The sequence below is a fragment of the Calidris pugnax genome, unplaced genomic scaffold (genome assembly GCF_001431845.1).
Source record: "Calidris pugnax isolate Ruff unplaced genomic scaffold, ASM143184v1 scaffold95, whole genome shotgun sequence".
Taxonomy (NCBI): Eukaryota; Metazoa; Chordata; class Aves; order Charadriiformes; family Scolopacidae; genus Calidris; species Calidris pugnax.
In genome coordinates this window covers 1,858,106-1,880,268 of record NW_015090885.1, presented here as the reverse complement: position 1 = coordinate 1,880,268, position 22,163 = coordinate 1,858,106, and the positions used below count along the sequence as shown (strand labels likewise).

Below are 22,163 nucleotides of genomic sequence, written 5' to 3'. Positions count from 1 at the left end.
TTTTTTTTTTTTTTTTTTTTTTTTTTTTTTTTTTTAATGTGGCATTAAAATTGAGTGTTTCCTTGCAAGCACATTTCAACTCAGAAAATACATCTTACTTCTTACGCTGCTAAACTGTTGCCTTTTCATAGAGTGGCTCTACCCTTTTCCCCTGCCCCATCTTCCAGAAGAGGTAGAGCGGCCCCCCCCTCTGTGCTTGCCAAGACACAGTCGTGTGTCCCCCCCCTCCCGCCTCCTCCCCACAAAGAGGTGAAGTCCCCTGGGTCTGTAATTGCCAGGAGATGAAGCGATGATGGGGAGTGATCACAGTCAATAGCTTTGATTAACAATAAGGTGGAAAATTAGCAATGCTAGCATTCAGCTCCCCTGCCTTCCCGGCCCCATATGCTCCCCACAGCCTGCGCTGGCTGGTTGGCAGGGTGGCCACCGCGCCCGGCGGGCTCAGAGCCACACTTGGAGTGGGCAGAGGGGGACAGCGGGGCAGCGTTTTGGGGATCCTGGGCGATGCTCCCACCCGCCTTTTGCCGGGGACCAGCGGGCAGGAGGGGGAAGGAGGAAGCGTGCCGTGGGCTGGCACTGTGGCTCTTGCTGTCATGTGTGGATTTAACTGTGTCTGGACATGTTGTGATGGAAATGGCAACTACTGTTACTTCTGTGACCCCATCAGCAGCTTTGGTGTTGTTTCCGACAGACTCCGACGACGTAGAGAGGGGAAGCGACAGCGGGACACCACTCCCCACCTCTGATAATGGTGACAATTCGCTGGGCTACACAGGTAGAGTGCATCTTTCCAAAATATTCCTGACTGCCTACTTCTGACACTTTCCACCCTGCATCTCCCATTACCACCTGTACACGGGTTTTTATTCCTCTTTGCGAGCTAGCTCTCTTTCACCATCACCCTAGAAGTTCAACGCTGTTAGTACTATCGGGAAATATAATGATGCCTTTTAACTAACCAGGATGACTTTCTTTTTGTGTGTGTTACAGTACATTTCAATTATTTGTTTAATGTCTTTTCTATTGTTGAAACAATGCACCCATTATTTTCCTTCAAACTGTGTATATTAATGCATGAAGCAATATATCATTTTAGAGCAATTTTTTGGAAGACCAAAGGCAGGGATTTTTCATGTGTTTATTTTGTGGGTTTTTTTTTCTTTTTTTTCTGTTGTAGTAAACAAAAGTAACAAAAGTAAAATACATTGCAGCAGGCAGGGCAAAAAAAATCCAAGTGAAACTAAAATGTGATTGGAGAAGCATGTGTTTCATTGGCTTCTGCTGTGCATAAACTATAGAAACGTGTCTCTTGGCCAAAAAGGAAAAGCCACAGATAAGCAGCACCATAGGGTGTGTTGCAGCAGTGATCTCTGAGGGATCCAATCCTGCACCTCCACTGCACACTGAAATGGTACCCAGCTCCAGGAGTCACACTGCTGACCACAGCCTGGACTCAGCTGCAGAGTCCCTGAGTTTAGGGTTTTCATGAGCTACTGGTGGTCCGCTATGGGGACAGACTCTAGATCTGAATAACTTTTAGGCTGTGAAGGTAAGTATTAATTCTTCTGGTGGTAGCCACTTTTGGAAAGGGAAAGAAGGGAATGAAGGAGGGAAAATTAGTTGGATGTTTAACTGGAAGATACTCTTCAGATAGTTTATTGCTGGGATACTAGTGCTACTGCTGCTCACACTGTGTAAAATTGCATATAGTCAAGTTATTAGCAAAAATGACTGAAGCAGATATTCATATTCAGATATGACAGCCTTATAGGGTACAAGAAGATGATGGGCAAGTATAAGAGAGAGGGATTAAATTATTGTCCATTCATAAAACTTCAGGTCTGTTATATACCACTTAGACTGATTACAGCTTTCATCGCGTACCCCTCGCAATCATCCCTGCATGTGGTTTAAAACCTTGACACATAATTTTATTCCAGTTTAAAATACTTTTTTTTCTAAAAAGGTAAAAAACCAAAGCAATACAGATTTCCCCTCAGTCAAGAAAATAGATGCCACCTTAGAAAAGCATAGCATGAACCCGGCTGCATGTGGATTATTTAGATTTTTCTGCCTTCAGAATATTCCTATTAGGTTTTTTTCTAAATTAGCACCACCAGCACTCCTGATTTTGGCACATCTATGCTCCCTGATGCACATGGGGTCACTATATTGACAAAATTAAAATTAATATAGCTAGAGAATGCTTTTTCTGACATATTGTGAATTAGATACTTGTTTTTAGAAGCCAGGGCTAGGAACGGTGCTCACGGGGTCCTCTGTTTAAGCAGCTGATTTATTTGGGACCACGAGTGAAACTCTACTGTTAATAACGGTGCTCATTTTTACCTAGAGAGGAGCAATCTGTTCCCCTCCAGCTCCCTCATCCCTCCCTGGCCAGAAGCAGGTGCCTGACGGGCAGCCTCCTGCCTCTGCCAGCCTCCCATCTGCCCACAGAGGTGGGAGACGGGTCCCTGCACACACTCTCCACAGGCCACCTGAGCCATGAGAGCAGCGAGGGGGAGATTGCAGGGGGAGACACCATTGCTTTTTCCTACGGGCATCTTTCAGAGAGGAGCTGGAAGCTTGGCGCAGGACCTCCCATGGCCAGCATGTTGGATGGGTGATGGCAGGCAGAAGGTGCCAGGGCTGCAGGTGGTGCCAATCCGCAGTGGAGACTTCGTCCCCGCTTGCAGGGCAGTATTTAAGGCCTATAAGTCAGCATTCAAGATGCCCCCTCTGAGCACGGGGATGTGGGACGACTTCCCAAACAGAGCACAGATCATTCTGTGTCCGTCCACTCATGAGGATCCATCACTCATACCAAGGTGCCCATGTGCATCTGGGCACCGCTTCCAAGAAGAGGCCTCTGTGGGGTGTTGCAGCTGTTTAACCTGCCTCTCAGAGACTAATGGGGTCATTTAGGAGAACTGACAAATTCAAACCCTGGTCTAGTCATTCCCCAGAGGCTCTGGATCTTGACTCTAGGCTGTATTTTAATAGGTATTTTCCAAGCAAACACAAAAGTCAGGATCAAGTTGGAAGCAAACACAAGCTGAACGAAAAAGAAAACCGAGAAGATGGCTGGTTTTGTTTAATTGGAGGTTTTGTGCCTCTATTTGAATGATCACTGAATGAAGGAAAGACCGAGGTTTTAATGTTTAAAGATGTAATGATCCATTATTTTTTCTCCTCTATCATAGTATCCTCTGTCATAGTTATCAGTAGCACCACATGTGTATACCTTGGCTTATATAGAAAAGCCCTGGGGTATTTATTAAAAATAGTTCAACAGGTTTCTACAGTAATCAGTAAGGATTTTAAAATTAACATTAACTGTAATACAATCTTATAGGTAAAGTTACTTTTTTTTCTAATTTATGGGCCCATTTATGTGTGCCTAATATGGAGTTCCTGGATTTTACAGAAGTATTCTTAGATAATTTTTTGTTTTCTCTCACCTATAGAATTCCATTCCCCAAAAGGAAAGCCATTAAGGAGCCTTGTACTTAAAATTCTCTAACTCACTCTTAAAATCACTCAAATGAAGTCCAGAATGTCTGGACCCATGGGCAAAAAAAATATAGCAGTTTATTTTTTAATCCTGTATTTATCTTCAGGTTGTGTCTGACTGGACAAAAAACAAACAAGCTAATGATTGCTTTCATACAGTAGGATCATAAATTTTTACTCATACTAAGAGCATGCGAGTATCACTAAGAGAGTGATACATCTATCAGTTCCATATAAGCTTAGCTGTACGGAAATTAGCAAAGCATTCACTAGTATGAGAATTTTCAAGGTTAAAGATTATAATTTTTTTTCTCCATATTTTTCTTTCTATATATGCTTTTCAGGACTAATATATGCAGCTCTTTCATACTGTTCTTTAGTGGAGGTACGTGACTCCTAGAGAGTGTTTCAGTGTGTTCTTCTGAAGTCCACTCTAAATCAGGGTATTTTTGGCTGTCCCATTGGGTTCTTTGCTTCCCCTGTGGATGTGAATACTTGCCTTGAGAAGTTACTGTGTAACGAACTGGAAACACACCAGTTTCAGGGGTGAGAGAGGAGTTGCTAACCTAAGCAATTTCAGATAAAGATTGGAAGTTGTTGATAAATTCTAAGATGGTTATTGTGGGAAAGTGATAAACTTGTATTAGATTTTTCATGATTCTTAGTATGGTACAGGACCAAACTCTAGATTTGTTATTTCCCTCATCAATATGGTAACGTGGTATCCAATACATTGTTGGACTTTTTATAGATCATCAGGTTTTTATTATCAAAATAATTATTACTAGTTATTAACTGTAGACTCAAATGGAGATATACACACATATATTAAAGAGGATCGCAACTTGAAAGTATTTGTAATGTAAATAAATAGAGGCTTAATAAAAAACAATAAAGAAAGGAGGATGTGTAGCTACACCCTTGCAGTCACTGAGGATTGTTCCATATGCATGACACTGATGCTAATCTGAAGGCGTTTATAGGAAGATTTTTGATCGTATACTTGATGTGAAAGAAATGCTAAGAAAGAAAAACATCTAAAAGGTGATGGGACCACCTAGGTAGCACATCAAAGATGCTAGACATATCTGGATTGATTCAGCAAAGGATTTAGGGTTAAAAAAAAACCCAAAAATTTTTAAATGTAACTCTGTCAGTTTAAAGAAAGGAGCCAGGAAGATTACCTTGTCTACATCTTCACAAAAGACCAATTCTACTCTGTCAAGGCCAGATTGGAAAATAATTGCATAGTTAAAATGTGTAACAATAAAAATCTAAATTGCTATTTTAACTATGTGCATTAAGAACAGGCCAGATCACAGTGACATTCAATAGAATAAAAGCATATGATTTAGATACTTCATGTTGTTTTTAATTTACCCTGAGGAAGACATCCAAAGTAGTTTCCTGAACTGCTCTGTAAGTATGCCTGTTTTTCTCTGTACAGACTTTAAGGGAACTTTAGATGACTAGCAGTAATGTAGATATCTAAAGATGACTCAAAGTAATGGCACTCCTCCATCAGTTTGGAGCTAGATTCTGAAAGGAGAACCAGGTGATAGGAGCATGCATCAGAGAATATAATGAAATCTTTTCTGTTGACCAAGGGAAGGCAGGGTAGTGGAAGATGGAATTAAGAGTTCAGTTCTGTGTCAAGTCTAGGCTGCAGAGATGTCAGACAAAGAGTATTGTTTGGACAGTTATTTAACAGTGGAAAGAAGCCCTTAGGTTACACATTGTTATTTTTTTTTTTTCATTAAAATGCTGGAGATGAGTACATGGACAATCAGAAAAGTAGGGGAAGCAAGAAAAAGACCTAGGATTGTTCCCACTGTGTATCAGAGGAGAAATAAGGAAAATTATCCAAATAAAATATTGGAGAAACTCAGGAGATAGAGAATTTGGAAAAAGGCTCATAGAAGGATGGTCTTAAATAATATCAGGATTTCCAAGACAAGAGCTTGTGGTTAGTGGTCAGCTGGAGCAGATGGTGTGCTGGGAAGTGTCTAAGAAGCTTTGAGAGCCACGACTCTCCAGCAGGGAGTGAGGAAACCTGAAGAAGAGGATAGGATAAAACTGTCTTGACTAAAACTACTAAACATACTTTTCTGTTTGAACTTTAGCTGTAAAAGCACATTTTCAGGAAAAAAGTAAAGTAATTAATATTTTCACATCAGATTTCATGTGTGGTTTACCAGCCTGATTAGTAAACTTTCAGTGTTAGCTCACGGGCTTTTTTTTTTCCTCCCCAAAATAGTGCAGGGGCAGTAAGCGTCAAGTATGAGCCTCAGTTATTTTCCACATAATCAATGGCTACAGAGTAATCTCTAAGATTGCATTGTGCTGTGCTATTGAAGTGTGCATATGCATTATATTCCAGGAAGTAGCACATTTCCTGTTAAATCAACTGTGACATAAATATTGGGGATCATTTAACAGATCACAGAGTATCGCTTGTGTTACAGAGACCAGAATGATGGCTTGTTAAATTAACACTGTATAGTCAAACATTTGCAGACAAGGATCACCACTCCTCATTAAGTAGATTCATGGCTTTTAATAGGAATCTTTCCAAAGAAACTTTTTTATTCAGATTTTTTTCAAAAGACCCTTCCAGTATGCAAAGAAATCCCGGGATTCCTACTTGTGACCCAAGTTAGTCTTTGATTTTTTTCCCACTTATTTTAATAATGAAATCATTCTGGTGGGGTTCTTCTGTATGACAAGGGATTCCATCCCTTTTTCTCACATTACCTTTCTTTTTTGCTACTATGTTGTTATGTGATCAGGAGAATTCTTCATAGTGGATCACTGCTTGTCCCATGTCAAATAAGACAGAATCTCTCTTCATTGCGCGGACATTTCAGAGACATTTCTTCTTCTATTCCAGTAATTTTACATAGGTTATCCTATGCATTATAGAGTGCTTGTTTTGTAAACTGGTAGTTCTAAAAACACATTCAAGAAAACACTTTAAAGACTTCTTTGACATCAAATGTGGAAGTCGTGAGAAATGGAGTAACAGATTAGTAGAGAGGGTAAATACACATACAGATTTTGTGGCTGAGAGGAGAAAAAGCTATGATATGCAACAGGATAACAAATAAGAATGTTGTGAAGAAAGAGTTGCTATTTGATTTTACATTCCTTCTAAATTTTCTTTTTTAATGTAAGGATTAGTTGGAAAGAATGAGTGAGCTTGGGAAAAAAAAAAAAACCAGCAAACCACAAGAAACAAAAGCAGAGTTTGGCTAATGGGCTGCAAAAAGTGGTGAATGAAGATGTTGGTTGAAGAGTTGGAATGTTTTGGGTTGGGACGATGTGAAGCAGGTAGGTAGTGATGTCTGAACAAAACAAAGATCTTTCCATACAAGTATTCCAAGTAAGCTATCAGCCTGTGTCATGTTGCACTGAGTTCATCATGTCCAACAGCCTGAAGAGAAAAACAAATACTTGTTTGCACTGCAGAACCAATACACATCTGACAGAGCCGAATGAATCACTAGATTAGATAGCAGCAACTTTAATTTAATTGCAGTTACAGGTCCTTATTGCTAGCGGTAATACTCAGTAGATTTCTGCTTGACTTTTACATCTCGGGCGACACGCACAGCTAGCAGTTAAGACCTATTTCATAGGCTTTCTCTTTTTTTAAAACTTGCCAACTGAGCAAGTGTGATCTTGAGTCACTGGGAGAATGAACACAGAGCCCCATGATACCAATTTTACAAAGTTACTTCTTAAGAGTACATCTGCACTTTAAATCCAGGAACAGATGGGTACTGTTATGCTTATTTTAAAAAAACAGAAAGAAAGAAAGAAAGAAAAATCCCCTGCTCTTGTCTATCAGCAAGCTCTCTGTTCTCCATGTCAATCTAAACAGTCAGAAAGGCCCTTTCAGTTTTGTATTCTCTTTGCAAGCATTCTTCTGATACAGATATTGAGGATTTTTTTAAAAATATATATTAAAGATGTAAATATAGCACCAACCAATAGAATTGCCTGTCAACTGTAGCCATGTTCGGGCATTAATAATTTAATTAAAATATATAGTAGCAATATTAGAGCACAGCTAATCCCCCTGAAATCTTGGACTGCCAGTTTTTATGAAAAAGTATAGAAAATATCCTCCTCCAGTTATTTTGTTACACTTCAAGGCAGACCTTTGATTAAAACAGGAAGCAGTGGCAAAGTCCCAGGTTTCTCAACCAGTTAATGAGTTTTCTGGTAGCCATCAGAACAAAAAAAAAGAGAAGAAAAAAAAAAAGGCAAAACATTATGTGAAGAATTTGTCTAATAAGGACATTAGTAGCAGTATAAGCTCCAATATAGCTGAAATGCTAAGGCTTGTTTTAAACAACCATGTTTCAGAAGATTAATTTGAGCTAGAGAAGATGCAGGAAAGGGCTATGGAAATAATCAGGGAATAGAAAGCTTATTTTGACAGGGGCCTTAATGAAAGGGGGATGTGATTGGCATTTGTTGCCAGCCTTATGTTCATATAAAACACATAGAAAAAAATATTTTAGCTAAAAAGCATGTTGATTATACAAATTGAAGAAATCCAGTTACTGGTAAATAGCCTATCTTCAAACAGTGCTGAAAATGTGTGTTCATACAGCGGGTGATTCTAAGCTTTCGCTCGTGCATTACTACAACAGAATAAGCAGGCATAAAATGGGCCTTAGTTAATTTAGGATAGAAATTTAGGATGTTTTACAGCAGCAGATTCTAGAGGAGTTTGAAATCTCCTTTCCAAAGATTTAAATTTGTCATAGGCTATGACAGGCTGTGCATGTGAGATTTGATTCCCCAGGAAGGGCATTTTAATCTTGAGTTCGTGTGTTCCTCATTAATCATGAGTCAAGTAAAATCAAAACAAAAGGCGTTCTCAGCGTATTACACTTTCTCTTTTCCATTTGGACTGTCACAGACAGGAACCCCTGGAGTTGATGAGAGGCTTTCTGCTGAGGGCCTCCTAGCAAGAGTAAAGACAGAGCAAATTACCCTCAGACACTGCTGTCACTTCAGTGAATTAAGTATGCAAAGCACTTTGTGAAGATGTTCAGAAGTGCAAATTTCTGCCAGTAGGTCAAAAGTGTATGAATTATCACAGGATGAGAAAGGTAAGAGGAAACCACTCCTCATCTTCATCAGGGTGCATTATACCAGTTACTCTTTTGTTTTAGCCAGGCAGGTTCTTTTATTTGAAGTAGGAACACTGGTCTCGTTAAATGCATAGTAGTGAAATGCACTATATAGATGACAAAATTTGCTTATTTTCTCTAAAATAATGCACTTTCTTGAGTATTAGAGGAAATGAAAAACGTTGAGAAGGAATTTCTTATAATGAAAATATTAGCATTGTTAGTCATTTTCATAATAATTACTTATATAGGATGATTGGAGGTCTCTAGTCCAAACTCCTGCTTGAGCAGGGTCATCTATGAGGTCAGAGCAGGCTGCTCAGGGCTTGATCGAGTCAGGTCTTGAAAACATTGAAGGATGAAACTGGCACAGCCTCTCTGGGCAAACCACTCCATTGCCTGCTTGTCAGGGGGAAAAAGTTTCTCCTTATATTCAGTCTGAACCTCTTCTGTTTTGACTTATGTCTGTCGTCTCTCAGTGGTCCCTGCCATGGACCGCTGTGAAGAATGTGTCTCCATCTCCTCAGTGACCTCCCTGTCAGTATGGGCAGGTGGCTGTTTGGTCTCCCTGTAACTGCCTCTTTCCCAGGCTGAACAAATCCTGGTCCCTCAGCCTCCCAGGCAAGAGCTCCAGCCCTGACTGTCCTGTTGACCCTCTGTTAAGCTTGTCCCAGTTTATCGATGTCTTTCTTGTAGTGGGAGGCCTAAAACTGGACGCAATGCTCCAGGTGAGTGCTGAGTAGAGGGGAATAATCCCTTTCCTTGATCTACCACCTCATACAGCCCAGGATGCTGCTGGCCATCCCTGCTGCCAGGGCAGGCTGCTGGCTCATGCTCAACTTGCTGCTGGCCCAGAGCCCCAGGGCCTTCCCAACAGAGCTGCTCCCCAGCCTCTATGGATGCAGGGCATTCTTCCTTCCTTCCTGCAGCAGGACTTTGCATTTATTCCTGTGAAATTTCATTAGGTTTCTGTTGGCCTGTTCCTCCAGCCAGTTTGGCTCCCTCCAGGTGGCAGCCCTGCTGTTGAGCATGTGGACTAGTTCCCCTGGTTTGCTTTTGCCTGCAAACTTGTCGAGTGTGCCTTCCCTCACCTCCTCTGGATCATTGATAAAAATCTGAAGTAGGCCAGACAGACCTGGCAGTCCCTCTACTTGTTACTGTCCTCCTGAACCGTTACCTTTTGAGATGATGAGTCATCAAGTTTTTACCTATCTGGTGGTTCACCCCTCCACAGCATAATATCACAGTTTGGATACAGGAATATTGTGTGAGACTGTATTAATCGCAGTACATGGGAGTCTAAAAAAACCCAGAGAATCTATCAGATTAGGATTTCTTGTCAAAACTGGTATCTTCTTTTAGCACTGTCTAAAACTGCAACTGTTGTCTCAGAATTGCAGCTTCATAGATCAACAATAAATCAACATCTATCAGAAAATCCCGAATTTATTTTTATCAGATCCTTCTGCAAGTATTACCAGAAATTTATTTTTTATTTATTTCAGTGCTTTTTGTGTGCGTGTATGATTCTTGTGCATTGCTTATCCACAAACTGTAACAAGTTGAACCATCACCTACAAGTGTTAAAACATTGTAGAGAGCTTTTTAGAATGAACCATATTGATTTTCAGTGGCCCTTGTATAAGAAAGGAGACATTTTTCTGTGGTCCAATTTACAGTTTACTGGACAATATAATATTTATGGGGTTTCTGTCTGATACTTCCTAAAAGGCAGTGAAAACTTACTACTAAAACTCACTGCTACTTTCTTTCAGAAAATTCAAAATTTTTCTGCACTCCTAGATATAGGCAAAAGCTTAATTTTTTTTTTTCAAACTATGAATATTATTAAATAATCTCTTCCAATTCTGCACTAGCTTTTTGACTAGATTCTCTGCCTCTTCTTGGACTTTTCCAATTATTCCCATCAGATGGTTCTTGTGAGGAAATAAACTATAGTGGCCTTATTCTCCTGATGTGGTTTTTTTGTTTGTTTGTTTGTTTGTTTTGTTTTTGTTTGGTTGGTGTTTTTTTCCTTATTTCGTGGTTAATTTCTGAATATCCAGCAGGAAAAGAAGGGTTGCAGTTTGGTTAAACTTGGAATGGAGTAACCAGCCCCCACAAATACTCTCAATGTACACACTCGAAACCACTGAAAAACAAATTTATGTATTTATTTCTGTCTCATCTTTAGCAGAATAAATTTTTCTGTCTTGTTTCTGGGTTAGTGCAAAGCCAAACACAAGATTTTGCTCTTTTTATTGTCCGAGTATTGCCCAAGGGAAACCAACTTGCTTTTCAGTAGATTTAAACCTTTGGATAGCAAAGTATTATTTGCTACATTTGAGTAAGATTATTGACTTGTACTCTGATGTGTAATGAGGCCTTTCATCATTTCATATGTAGATTATTTTTCTTTAATTTTTTGCTTAAAAACAAATGGGAAATATTGCAGTCTTCACACCAGTGGAAATTATAAACTTTGACAGGATGCACAAGAGAAAGGAAAAGGAAGGTGAAAGAATCATGAGCTTACTGTTCAAGTGATTAAAATGTTACTATTCCGGATTTCTTGCAAAACCGCAAGTGATAAATTTAGCATAAAAGTTGGGTGGGGTAAGAAGATGACTGTTTCTCTGGAAAAAACTACTGTGCAATGTTCAGGTATTATACAAAGGTTAGAGACCATTTTTAATCAACAGTACATACATCACAGGAGGCTTAAAACAGCTTAGGGCTTATTTTTTCCTCCAAAATTGTAGCTGTTTAATTATGCCTTCCAGACCATTATCAAATGGACAAAATAGAAAGAAAGCTTATTTGGAAAAGATACGGTAGGAATTTGTGGGAATAGTGTCAATATTGTTGCAAAATATGCACGGAAGTTGTTGTCAACGTGATTTTCAGTTCTTAAGCATAAAATATCATCTATGGGATAACTGGAATTTTATGCAAAATTGATATGCGTAAATAATTCTACTTCTGGGTTTATTGAGAATCACTTAATAAAACCATATCCATAATATAATCAAACCAGTCAGATAGTATGCAACAAGAAATGAAATAAACTCTCTCTCAAAAAACAAAAATTAAAATAGAGCTAATATAGATATCACACTCAACATTTGATTTATTTTTTTTTTCCTGCATTTTGGGAGCTTTGCAAGAAAGTATTGAAGATTTGGAGGAAATTAAAAAAAAAAAAAAAAAAAGATTCTCCATAATCACAATGTTTTGATTCCAGACAACCCCTGACAGAAATTCTTCAAAATTCACAATTTTGTAAGGATATACAAGCCAGGTAAACAGCATAATCATCCAAAAGGGAAGGTTTTATAATGAAGAACTTTCAGAGGAAATATTCGTTTAGGTAACGGATATTTGCAGTAATCTTGACAAGCAAGAGTACTTGTAACACACTGCTGACAGCTGAGCAGTCATATTCTAGGCTTCGTTTCAGCACATCAGCGTAGTGAGCCATTTTTTAGCTTATTAAGAATAGATAATATCGAGCTAGTTGATAATATTGAGTTCACTAAGGTTTGTAATAACAGGTGGGGATCTCGTCAATGTGTACAAAAACCTAAAGGGAGGGTACAAAGAAGACAGAGCCAGGATCTTTTCAGTGGTGCCCAGTGGCAGGAGCAGAGGCAATGGGCACAAACTGAAATCCAGGCAGTTCCCTCTGAACATCAGAAAACACTTTTTCACTGTAGGGGTGACTGAGCACATGCGCAGGTTGCCCAGAGAGGTTGTGGAATTTCCATTCTTGGAGATACTCAAAAGCTTCCTGGGCAGCCAGCTCTAGGTGGCCCTGCTTGAGCAAGGGGACTGGACGAGATGACCTCCAAAGGTCCCTACCAACCTCAACCAGTCTGATTCTGTAATGTAAGAACTTTTACAAAAAGAAAAGTTTTTTTGATCTTAAGCTACCTGAAACTGACTGTTTTCTTGGCCAGAAATGTTCCTTGAGTAACTAATAAGATGTGAGGGCCAGCAAGATTTGGCTGCCCTTAAGCTCCAGTATGCAGAGGCTTTATCTGTACAGAAAAAGACAAAAAACACCACTGAGATTAGGAGCTGTTTGCTCTTTCTTCCAGGAGCACAACCTAGAGTTGTAGAGCCCTATTGTTCTTGACAGGAATCTGCTTTTGTCATACAAATGTGTGACAATATACTTCTGTTGTTTAAGTGTTTTATAAACTAATTAATTTATATATCAATTCCATATAAGTTGTTTATAAGGTTATTCACATGTACACACACAAGTGTGTCAGGGTAGCTTGTCTGTGTTTCTGCACTTGCCAACATGCTGAATATTGATCCAAACCAAGCCAGCTACAAATATTATCAGAGTAGGGACTCAGAGGAGAAGACAATAGAGAGGATAAGCGATTTTTTTTTTTTTAAAACCCATGTGACTGTAAATGTAATACCTAGGAAGAATCCACATGGCGAGATCTCTTTCTTAATAGGTCTATAAAAGTTCTCTGAAGAGTGGCTGCAGCTAGTTTTAAAATCTGAATCATTAATTCTTTTGTAATACCCATATGGCATCTTTATGAGTTTTCTACTTATTTGGTTGGAAAATGTCCTTGTATTAAGGTTAAGGTCTTTTTGTAGTTGCAGATGCTCAGAAAATCTGCCGTCCAGAAGCTGAACTGAGATAAAGAAAAAGCGTCATGACACATTTATTTTGGCAGCCTGATCAAAGCGGGACGGCTGCGTTCAGGCAGACAAGTGTATCAAAGTGCTGCAGTTTGAAATGGCTGAGTTAGCATTTCTGACACTGTGTCCCTGCGATAGGCTCTGCAGGGCTGCTGGCCGGGCAGCACAGTGGAAGAAAGTGGTGTGCATCCCTCAGGACACAGCTTGAAATGCACATAGTGAGAAATTAGGGATCACTACAATCTTTTGCTGCCCATGTTAATTTCCCTTTAGCCGTAACGCATACGTTTGTGTTAAGACTGATCCAGTGCCCATCCAACTACAGTCCATTTACTTCAGCAAGCAATGAATCCAATAAATACTATTCACGGGAAGATTTCAAAACTGACTAAAAACCGAGTTAAGGGCATGAGTCCAATTAGAATGACATAGGATCCTAAGTCCTCTAGTAGCTCTTGAAATGTAGTTTCCTCCTTTTTTCTACCAAAATAGTGGAGAGTCCAGTCCTGCAAGGTACGGAGGTATTAATTATATTTTTTTCTTGCTTAGTTGGTTCTCTTTTCCAGCAGGGACAAGAACATACTTCAGGACTATGGTAGAGCACTCAAATAATAGAGAACATGAATTTTAAATCTATCATTTATCAGTACCATCAAAGTTAAATTTGAAATATTTCCCTTGCAAGAAAGGTTTTTTAAATAAATAGATAAAATCCTCTTCTGAATTTGCTTTTTAGAATCTCAGAGTAAGTGGGGTTTGTTTATGCTTTTACTGGGTGAGATCAATGGAATAAAAATTTATTCTGGATTCTTCTGAAACCACCCGATTCCAATGTGTGCACACAGGCTATGTAGTCAGGTCTGGGACTTGGATTGTAATGAGTCTCTCTTGCGAAAAAGCCTGTAGTTTGGAATCAAGTGGAATATTTGATGTAAGTGGAATATTTTTAGGTAAAGATTACATAGGAGTCAGTGGGTGAAGCACTGCAAATACCCACTGGCCACTTGTCTCTTCTACTGTAACGGAGCAACAGTGGAGAGTTAAGAGTCCAAATGATGAGCCTGCCTTTTCTCTGCAGAAGGGCTCCTTATAAACAATTTAGTCAGTATTTCCCTCCAAGGCAGTGAGCTTGGCTTCTCAGTGCCACTATAAGCAGGCAAGGAAGAAAATAGTAAGGAATGAAGGAAAATGAGAGTCTGGGAATGAAAATGAGAGGGGCTGGAAGAGTTTGAATGTTTCCTGTACTTTCCTGTATTCAAGTAGAAGTTCCATTAGAGAGCTCGTTATAAGCTACTGAGAGTCATGACATGACATGTATTGTATGCAGTCATCTGATTTACAGGTATTGATACATTTCTTTAAAAGTAGCACTGCAGATCTCTTGGTTAAAGAATTTCTTAGCCAACAGGTTAGATTACTGCCTATCCTCAATTTTCATCCAGAAGCATAAAGGGGCATGATCAGTTTTCACTGTCTCCTGTGCCCCCTTACCCTGGATACTACTCTGGTCAGAGAAGAGGTCTTCTCTACATGTCCTGTAGGTAGAGCAGAAGAGGTGGGAAGGAGTGACAAGTTCATAAAGCTCTGGCATTGTTTGCTTCTCCTCCTCAAGCACCTGCTAACACACTTGCACTGCCACACCATAGGTTCTAAGCTGAGAGACAGTATATTTGGGGTAGAGCCCCAGAAATGCTGCAGATAAGTGCATAAGTCCTGGGACTGTGTTCTTGCTCTTAATCAAGGGGGTTTGTCCAATGTAAGGGAATGGGAAAGGGCTGGCACACAATATCCTCTTGCTTTTCCTGCTCTTGGGCTGTATGTACCCGCTTCTTCTGGCCTTCCTGCAAGGTCCCCACCAGCCCTCATCCCTCATTCCTCACTCTGGTCTTCCACGCTTTTCCTGGCTGCATTCATCAAACCCAGATTCAGAACCAGGTCTGTTGGTAGCAGATACATATACATCTTTTTTGGATATGGAGAACCTATCAAAGCTCAAATATTTAATAGCATGCAAGCACCTTCTATTCCTGACAGAGTTAAATAACAATTACGTTTGAAAAAGCACTAATAATTACAATTTCTCGTGCCCTTCCTTTGCACCATTATTAATAACATCCAACTCTGCCTCCATTCTTGTCTTCACAACTTCTTTTATTAATAAAATTCGCTATTTTTTAAGCAACCCTGCAAGAGAGTTAAATAGGAAAGTAGTCTTATAAGGTATATTAAAAGCTCCCAGGGTTACACTGATAATTGTTGATTTCATCTGAAGAGACACCAAGGGTGCGAGTTTCCATATGAATGATTTCTTGCCTTTTCAAGCTCTAAATAGCTTAAGGCTCACTAATTATACTGGTTCTGGGACTACCTTAACAACAGTATGCATCAGAACATATTTCAGATGGTCAGCACAGAAGAACTAGGTCAGAGACCTCTGGGGATTTAATCAAAAGGTTAGCAAACCTATCAGCACACCTTGAGCACCAACCACTAAGGCTAATGAGATCTCATTTAAATAGTTTTTCAGAGAAGAAGAAAAGATTACCTTCTTTTGGGAAATGAAATCTTATTCTGATGTTTTTATCATACATTACAATAGTAGACCCTTTATTTTATTTTCTTTACAGATTTTCTTCTCTTATTCTGGCAAGGATAGTAGATTAATAGATTTGCCTAAAATATGATGCCATTAGCACAGCAAACACTACTTTCCTGGGACAGAAATGAAAAAAAAAATTCTCCACACCTGATACTTTTTTTTTTTTTTAAATGGAGTCCATTAATCAATCATATTAATATTAGCTACTAAATGAAAACAATAACATACCTTATTTTCTTTTGCAAAACAATGGATTCCTTGATTAAGAGCATTCAGAGAATAACCTGAGTAAGGACTGAGTAAAGTATATTATCTATGATGTTATCACAATACCATTTTATACATTTCATTTTGAAGATTGTTATCTGAAGAGACTAAATGCTGTTTATCAAAATGTGAAAGTTTACATGGAGCAACATTAAATGTATTAAATTAATATAATTCAGTAAATAAAGTCTTAACATACTAAATATTTATTGGTCTTCATTTTAAAGACCATAAATGGACCTACCACATAAATGTTCTTTCAAATAGTCCCACTGAAGCTAATCCATCAGTGCTTTATTGCTGAAAAGCCTTTCAGCAAAACCTAAGAATGTAAAAACATCAGGCCAGCGTGCCTTCAATATTTATTAATCTGAGAATGATTTGCTATATTTATTTTTTCTAATTTAATGTACCGATGTTCAACACAAGTACCAATTTTAAATCTACATTAATTCAACCTCCTCCGTCATAAGAAAGAAATGGCAGAGAAACTAGACAGTTAAATGCAAAATATTCAAATAAGAAGCCAAAAAAATGCCACAGAATAAAAGCAGTAAGCAGGAGCTTCCTGCACAGACTTTGTATCATTCTGAAATTGTTTTTATTTGCAATGTATCCTTTCACATGCAGGCAGGAATCAGAAGGGATTTGAAATAATTAAATTTCCTTTAAAGAATGATCATCTAATGAAAGCCTGGGAATATAATACTAAAATAGCAGATATTAACTGTACTACTACCCTCCAACTACATTTCATAGCTTTATGTTCCCAAAGGTACCTGGTATATATGTTGTATCCAGTCAATTTCTGATTTATAGATAGAAATTCCTCTTGACTACCAAATTAGGCGTAATACTTTTTTGTTCCGCATTGTATGGCTCTCAGTGTGATATGCTGGAAAATTCTAATTCACTAAAGAGATTTTACTTTAACACCTGATATATATCAAAAACCTCTTTCAAAAAACCCATTCAGGATATTCTGAATTTTATGTGGTAGCTTTATATCATTCATTTTCTTAAATGATCCCCCTGAGATTTTCATTATATTCAAGTGAGTGGAGTATTGAAGGGACTGTATTATTAGCTATCACTTAAAAATAAGAATGCAAGGATTACCCAAGAAAATTTTGGGGGCTTTATTTTCTTTTTAAGGCAGTTGAAAAACTGGAGTGCTGAATATGGGGATATAATTTTTTACGTCTTTGGGAAACTGTTATGATTTGTATGAAATGCCAGTAGATGCAGCATTATTTTGGCAACAGTTAATTACACGGGATCCAAATCTCATTAAAGACCCCCTTTGGCATGGGTAAATTTAGTTGGATTGGGCCTGTTGATCTTTGCCAAGTGCTGTCTTCAATTATTCCATGCTAAAACGTTGCATATATGTTATTGAATACTGTGGTCCCGTTTATATTGATTATTCTAACCTATAGAGTTACAAATGATTTCACAATTGTTTATGAAGATGTGGTTCAGTTCACTGTGGCCAGCAGTTCAACGGGTATTGCTTTTGATTACCAGTGCTTTACTTAGTAATGCTCGAAGCAAGGATTAAGCCGTATAAAGATTTCTATGGATCCATGCCTAGAATTCCATCTGGCTGTGGGTCTGACCTCTGCCTGACTCCACCCCTCTTTTTCAAATATATTCTGTAGGGAAACTAGTGGAAATAGGTCTACTTGGATTTAAATCAGTAGGAATTCTACCAAGATAAATGTGCAAATATAAGACTAGTTGTCTGATGCAAGCAGTGAACATCACATCTACTCTGGCTACCAGTTCTCTACACTTCCAACAACCTCTAAGAGTAGAGAGGAATGAATGCCCAGCAATCTGTTTAATCAGTATAGGAAACTGTAACATTTTGGTGTTGGATTAAATAAGGTTTCTCCTGCCTAAAAGACATGCTTTTGCTAGGAAAAAGAATAAAAATGTGGAAGGCAGATTGTAAATAACTAGATAAATAACTAGATAAATAACTTCTAACAACCTCTAAGAGTAGAGAGGACTGAATGCCCAGCAATCTGTTTAATCAGTATAGGAAACTGTAACATTTTGGTGTTGGATTAAATAAGGTTTCTCCTGCCTAAAAGACATACTTTTGTTAGGAAAAAGAATAAAAATGTGGAAGGCAGATTGTAAATAACTAGATAAGTAACGTCTGTGTAAGATGAATAAGGTTTGAGAGTAGTTAATTTTCACACATCCTCTTTATTACAAGACAGGTACATACATTATTGGTCCAAAACACTAAACAAATGAAGTTGTGGATTAAAACATGTTGAATTTCACAGATGACTGCATTATAGAAATATTTTCCATTGATGATCTGTAAACATAAGCAGAAATCAATGATGAAATAAATATTTTTTCTTCATATGTCAGAGTAAATGAATTTACATTTTGTTTCAGCATTGAAACTGCTACAGTAGATGGAAAAGGTCCAACTATCTGTATTAAAAATATGAGGCATGTTTTTCATAGATAATCACATAAAACGATAAGACAAATATGTGAAGTTTCCCAAATAACCTTTCTTTGGAACACAGAGGCTACAAACTTCAGGATATTGCTACCATACATCAGAATGAATCAATACAAACCGAGAATAAGTTTCTCAGGTGAAACAAATATCAGTAAACCTCTTCTGTTTTTACTGACTTCAAGGTACCAGCAATCTAATGACATTATACCATGTTCCACAGCAAGGCATCCAGTAAGAAGCTTTTCATTCTGTCTCTTGGGTTCTAGTTCTATAAGACTGAGCTCCACAAGCAATGAACTTCAAGGGTTCATAAGAAGGTTGTGTTTCACAATTTAATTTGATCAGAGTTGTTTCAATTTTTTCTTGAATTTATGATCTATATAGTTCCAACTAAATAGGAAAGAGTCTCTCATAATCATACTCCTTAAGGAAAACCCTATTTAAATGATGGTTGCAAATTATCGTGTTGGAGAGTAAATATAATCCAAATGAAATGATAATATTTATTAAAGGTACATTGCATTTTGATAAATGACAGTTACTTTAGAAAGCACAGTTAAGTAATAAAAACAGAATAAATGCTCAGAAGCATGATATACTGGAAATCATGAGGCCTCCCTAACATTGTTATGCACTTCAGACTTTAATAGTAAATCTCTGTTTCAAAGTGAGGGAAGAGGGCCAGGAGGTTCTTCTTTACAGAACATAAACCATAATAATCAGACATTTTGGAGTCAATAAAATGTTCACACGACATGTTAAGTAGCAAAGAAAAAAAAGTTAATGCAGTACTTGCTTCAAAGGTAGGATAACACAAAATACTATGAATATTTTAGATTTAATGGTAAAAACAGTCTATTTGTTGGCACTTCTAAGTGAACAAAATATCTGTGTTCTGCTTTTAACATTTGAATGTCAACTAAATTTGACAGAAAAGAGAAAGATCTCATTATTTCTCTGAAAGGCAGGTCCCGTTCTGTTTGGACTGCTTGACAAATTAACAGATGTGTAGCTGTGGACTGCCTAATGCATGGGCCCAGCCAACATCTCCCAAATGATAAATAGAAGACCAGGAGAGAGCTGAGATATTACAGTGTGCAAGGAAGACTGTGGGAGAGCTGATGATAGTGCATTACACAGAGAACGATGTAGAAATCATGAGAAGAGCAAGCACCACATTGTGGCAATGTCGATGCTGGGAGAGGAGGCAAGAAACAAATCCTGAGGAACCCAGGCTTCATTGATCTGGCTCTTCAGGAAACCATTTGTTCTCCCGCCATGTGCTGTACTAGTCATGTATTACTTATTCATTGCCAACGACACTGCACAATTACTGTGTAATTGGAAAGAAAGCTAAAATTGCCATCGTTCTAAGGAAAACATCTTCCTTTCTCAGTTTTAGGGGCTTAAAAATAATTTTTTCCAGGACCATTAGGTTACTCTCTGCTGTGTAGCAGGTAAAGAGACAAAATGTCAAGATAAAACAGTTGGTTTGCTTTCATTTGAGAAAGGCTCTCAGTAAAGTACTGTTTCTCACTGGGAAGTAAGTGCATCTAGCTAAAATACCTCCAGGATATACCACTGCTTTGCCACAGTACAGCGGCAGTTACACAGAAAGCTCTCTCACTTGAAAGCACTGGAGATTCAATTGTCCACACATGTGCTTTTCATTCAGGCACAGGGACTGTCACAGGGTTTCCTCCCCTTGTTGACATATTTACAAATCTTGGCAGGCCTACTGAAAAATTTTTGGCTCATTCCACTGGATTCTTCTAGCTGAAGGATGAAAGGTGGTGATGGGATGGTCGTTGCTGTTACCCTTCGTACCTCTTGAGCTCTGCAAAGTCCAGGAATACTGAAAATCTCTGTATGAGCAGGTTTTTAAGACACATTGACTTGGGAACTGAGTAATGGCAGTCTGGGAAAGCAAGGTAAGGCAGACACTTCACTTGTCCAAAGTGAGCATCATTGCCCTAACATATCGCATACACCACACGGGCTCTACCCACAACAGAAACCATCTGGCAGGATGGCTCAATGCCTGCAGAGAGCAGATAAGATCTTTGTCCTTGCAGTATGGGTGCCAACAACAATAGACTTGCTTTGGGAACCAGTGCAACCCTGTGAATAACCTCTCATCCTGTAGGGAGCCCTTCTCTCTGTTGGCATTGAAACATGGGTACCACGTTTCAGTTGTTAATAGCTGCTAATTAGCGGTAGTCATATTCTTAACCTCATTTGTCAGATTGCATCTTGGCAAAGTGCTCAGCATACTCAGAAATAGAACTGTTAGAAATAACGTAAAATTGTAAGGCCACTGGAACAGAAATTGTCCTTTTAAGAACATCATATTGCAGCTGGCTCAAAGTAAGCTTTTGGGTGTTACTGTAATATAAACTAAAAGTGATTTTCTTTTCCTGTGAGAAGAAACCTTTGAATATGAAGTTCAAAAACTATGAAAAATAGATTTGTAATGAAAAAATGTCAGTTTCAGTTTTTATATTGCCTTAGTCTGAGGAGCAAGAGCCAATAAAGGAAATAAACCCTGACAGCAGGACCCTGGACTTCAAAGCTTCTGTTCCAGATAAAAGTCCGGTGCAAAAAAAAAACCAACCCAATTGCTCAGTGAAGAAGCTGCATCCCTTATACAAAGACAGAAAATCCTATTATTAAGCACCCTTCTTCAAATGATTGTGGAGAATTGTCAATTAACTACCTCTGCTAAGTGATAGACAACCTACTTGATTACCCTGAGTGCATGCCTGTCTTGATGAGTAGCGGTAATGCTGGATTTCTGTAATAGATTTGCTTTTAGAGCCTCTTTGAAGGTCCCAGCATCACATGCACATACGTGATCATCATTTGTAGTCCTATTTGCATTTCAGCACCTCACTTCTCACTTCATACATCAGAGATGAGGACTAGATGAGCAAGGTCAAAGACGAGGCAGACAGTCTGCAACTTGATTTAGGTAAAAGGGCTTGTTTTACACAAAGTACCTGAAGGAAATATTCTGTCTTCTTTCAGTATCGGTACAGAGTTCAGTCATGTTTCCTGTTCTTCAGTGTTCATGGCTTTTTTCCATTTCTTTTTTAATGGTCATGCTTGGGTCCTACTTTCCTCTCTATTGGAGTAAATCTTACATTCTGACCATCTAAAATTCTTAAAATTAAACTTCTAAACTGTATTATATGGCATTTTATAAACTAGTTTTGGTCACTAAGATGTCACAGTGAAACATACGTTGCTTGCCATTACTTACTGACATTCATTTAGAGAAAAAAATCCACTCTAACTGCCCAATTAGTCCACATAATACTAGAGACCTAATGTAGAATGCATTTGAATGATGTGAGAGGTTCTAGGCCAAGTCTATAGCTCTTCCTTGCTTGTATAACATTAGAGGCAGTGATGAAATCAGATTTTATGTGGTCAATCAACCTTGTTCTCAAATGCATCAGCAGGAAGAAATTAGGTA

The 22,163-nt window shown here is 38.4% G+C and overlaps 1 protein-coding gene across 5 annotated transcripts in view; it reads left to right on the top strand.

Moving 5' to 3' along the window:
- The window catches only part of ROBO1 (roundabout guidance receptor 1), a 736,202-nt gene that overhangs the window by 360,284 nt on the left and 353,755 nt on the right, over positions 1–22,163 (top strand). For 4 of the 5 annotated variants that reach the window (XM_014947370.1, XM_014947371.1, XM_014947372.1 and 1 more), the window contains exon 3: positions 692–775. In XM_014947370.1, the coding sequence (XP_014802856.1) occupies positions 692–775 (84 nt within the window). Of the gene's footprint in view, positions 1–504; positions 776–22,163 lie in introns of those variants that run through there. The other variant, XM_014947368.1, reaches the window with a different exon arrangement.